The 3599-nt window shown below is 34.6% G+C and overlaps 1 protein-coding gene across 1 annotated transcript in view; it reads right to left on the reverse strand.

Moving 5' to 3' along the window:
• LOC106872864 (uncharacterized) overlaps window positions 1-2547 on the reverse strand; it is a 5168-nt gene extending 2621 nt beyond the window's left edge. Inside the window, exons 1-3 of the mRNA XM_014920002.2 lie at window positions 2263-2547; window positions 1362-1409; window positions 260-307 (exon numbers count right to left, since the gene is read on the reverse strand). Of these exons, the coding sequence (XP_014775488.2) occupies window positions 260-307; window positions 1362-1409; window positions 2263-2461 (295 nt within the window). The 5' untranslated portion in view covers window positions 2462-2547. The remainder of the gene's footprint in view (window positions 1-259; window positions 308-1361; window positions 1410-2262) is intronic.
• Window positions 2548-3599: the final 1052 nt, after the last annotated feature.

The following is a 3599-nucleotide window of genomic DNA, read 5'->3' on the forward strand; positions in this document are numbered from 1 at the left end:
GTCCTGTACCCTGATATGCATGTATATACACATGTAGATGTAAGTATGTACATATATGTGTGTATACATGTATATATATTCTTTGTATTATATATATATATATATATATATATATATATATATATATACATATATATGCATAGATAGACAGATAGATGTGTGTGTGTTTCAATGTGGCAATCAGATAAGATGCGAATTTATATACGGTGAGGTTATTTACAAAGACATTAGAAAAGAGATTGGTGACAACACAACTCACCATGGAAAGATGTTTGGCCACGTCCGTCGGAGGAATCGTCAGAGCGATCTGAAAAGAAAATGGAACAAATGCATAACTGCAAACCTTTACACCGTTTTGTACATGTGTACACATTGATCCACCTGCACACACAAGCACATTCACACACACACAAACGCACACACACAGACATACGCACACATTGTAGCAAGAATTTGCTGGCGAGATCCAGGCTAAGATTGACAATGATCCTTCCAGGTCTACGTGATCTATCGCAAGGAACATGGAACTGTCTCTGTTTCTTATCAGGTAGGTAGAGCATGGAGACGTTCGCTATTCCTCATACAAGATGACAAAAGGCCCAATCTTTATCCCAAGCCATTAACAGCAAGAGAAAAGACCGCGCTAAGAACCTGTTGAACAAACTCAAGCCTTCCCTCCCACCGAACATGCTTTGGTCATTCTCAGACGAGAAAAATTTCTGCCAAGGTCAGATGGTGAACACACCGAACAAACGTTGGCTTGCCGTGTCCCCAGAACATGTATCGACCGTCATAAAATCATACATCCAGTCAACATCATGGGGTTTCGAGTGATCACCATTGATGGCGATGCTATGCATCCATTTATCTCCCCACACAGCCTCAGAATCAACACGGAGGCCTACAATTGCCTGGAGGAGGTAGTGTTGCCCTGGACCAAGAGGGTAGTTGCTGTAAGACCCTTAGTTGAAGCCAATGGTGTTTTTATTGAATAAATTCACTCCTTAGTATTTCAAGATATTTTTCTGTAGTTTAAGTAAATATATCTCTTAAAATGAGATGTCAGTGTTATTTTCATTTTTGCGCAATTTAGGTAATTGATTCACCGCACCCTATATATATTATATATATATATATATATATATATATATATATATATATATATACATATATAAGTGTCTATAAATATGTTTATAAACATAAGTATATATATGTATACGTATGTATACATATGTATATAATTAGATACTGTGTTTGTGTGTGTGTCTGTGCGTATAATACAAACATGATGCGGATTTGCGGCCCCAAACGGGTAAGGGGATTATAATGAAAAATAAGAAAAGTTATTCTTAGATTCTTACATCTTATATATGTTTCATCAGATAATTCAGAATGCTCGGAAACTGCATCTGTTGAAGAGAAAGTAACAACAATTTAATAGGCATATATACATACATATATACATACATACATACATACATATATAAATACATACATATATACAGACAAACATACATATATACATACATTCATTGATACATATATAATTCAAGCAAAAACATATGCGTACATACATAAATACATACACGCGTATATTTCTCACGCTCTTTTCATCTGTGCGTGTGTCCATCTATGCATTTATGCGTACATATAAACAGATATGCATATATAGATATATCACACATGCACACACAATTACGCGCGCGTACACTCCCTCACTCACTCTCTCTCTCTCTCTCTCTCTCTCTCTCTCTCTCTCTCTCTCTCTCTCTCTCACACACACACACACACACACACACACACACACACATGCACACACACACAGATACGAGTGATTGGACTAAAGAAAGAACATGCCATTTAAAAAGATTTCCTTGAAGTTAGAAATATAATTTAATAAAAGCTTCAATGACACTCATAAGGTTTAAAACTCCGTAGGGTCCTAAGCGGAACCTATCTGGAAGGGTAACTAAAGAAGCATAAAGAGATGTGAGACAAATTGAAGTTGGCTACTAAATGGAAGGCCTCCATTGGGCAATTCAGGTCACGTGGTGCTTTTGCTCTTATATCTAGTAGCCATCTTGAATTCTTATTTAAATACATATGTATGAACGTGTTATATATATATATATATATATATATATGAGAAATAATTTTGCTAAATGCCGATAGAGTTAGATAGATATGTGCAAAGTGAATATAGAACTATCTAAAGTGAGCATGTGTTACATAAAGTTTGAAAATGTTTTCATCTGAACTCACCCTCTATATCTGTGGTAGCACATCGATTCAGGTTGGTTTCCTCTGATGTGGCTGTCATCGAGGAAATCTCTATGTCGTTATCTGGTGCATTTTCATCTGTTTTTGGTTTCTTTAAACACGGGTATATAGCTTCGATTATTCGCTTGGCCCCTGCACGCAGACGTGCGAGGAAGCATTGGTCGTTAACGTTAGCTGTCATTTTCCAATAAATAAAAATAATTAGTAAATATATTAACGCAAATGGATAAATTGCAAGACAAACCTACAAAACGTTATCGTCAAACAAGCTGCATAAATCGCAATGGAGTATTGTAAACAGATTTTATTCGTTTGTTTCAATTGGTTATTATGATGTCATATTGGTATTCAGTTGTACAAAGGATTACGTGATAATTGAAACTGTTTATTAAGGCGTCCAAGTGGCCGAATTGTTAATGCATTGGACAAAATACAAACCACCATTTCTTCCGACTCATTATTCTGTGCGTTCAAATCCTACTAATATCAGCTTCACATTTAACCCTTTTTTGCCTTTGATAAAGCAATTTAGGAAACAAGCTCTGGAGATGATGTGATTAATCTCTGTTCTCTAATCTTTTGCTAAAATCATTTAGAGATTCTAACACCTGAATCATATTGGAAACCTTGGAAGTGTGCATTGACACCTCAGCAAATACACTACCTCAACTACATATTTATAAACACCAGGAACTCTCTAAATACAAAGAGTCTTGTCACTTTGTTAGCGATCGGCATGAACTCCCTTAAGAAATCTAAAAAATTCAATCATACATACATCCATACATACATATAACTATACCTGCATATTTGCTATCTCAAAGTAGACGTATTGCACTTAGTTTCTTAAAATAAATAGATATCTGTCCACTCTACTCAACGTATGAGGAGTAAAAAACGGTTAACTAAAATATATTTTGATATATTTTACTATTCTTACATAGCTACATGTAAGGTGTTCTATCTGGACTGAAGAAGACCATCAGTGGTCATTGCCTATGCGAAATGTCAGCAATGCCTGTGCATGATGTTACTGAATCTGCTGTCGGCTTCATCTGGGTTCGATCTCGCATCTTCCGCTCTCGCCGCGATACCATCCTGCTTGACTGTATATATATATATATATGTATATACATATATAATATATATATACATGTACATACATATATACATACATATACATATATATATATATATATACATGTACATACATATATAATATATATGCATTTACATACATATATATGCATATATATGTATATATATATGTATGTACGCATACATATATATACACATATATATATATATATATATATATA

Source organism: Octopus bimaculoides, chromosome 27, assembly GCF_001194135.2.
Source record: "Octopus bimaculoides isolate UCB-OBI-ISO-001 chromosome 27, ASM119413v2, whole genome shotgun sequence".
Lineage (NCBI taxonomy): Eukaryota > Metazoa > Mollusca > Cephalopoda > Octopoda > Octopodidae > Octopus > Octopus bimaculoides.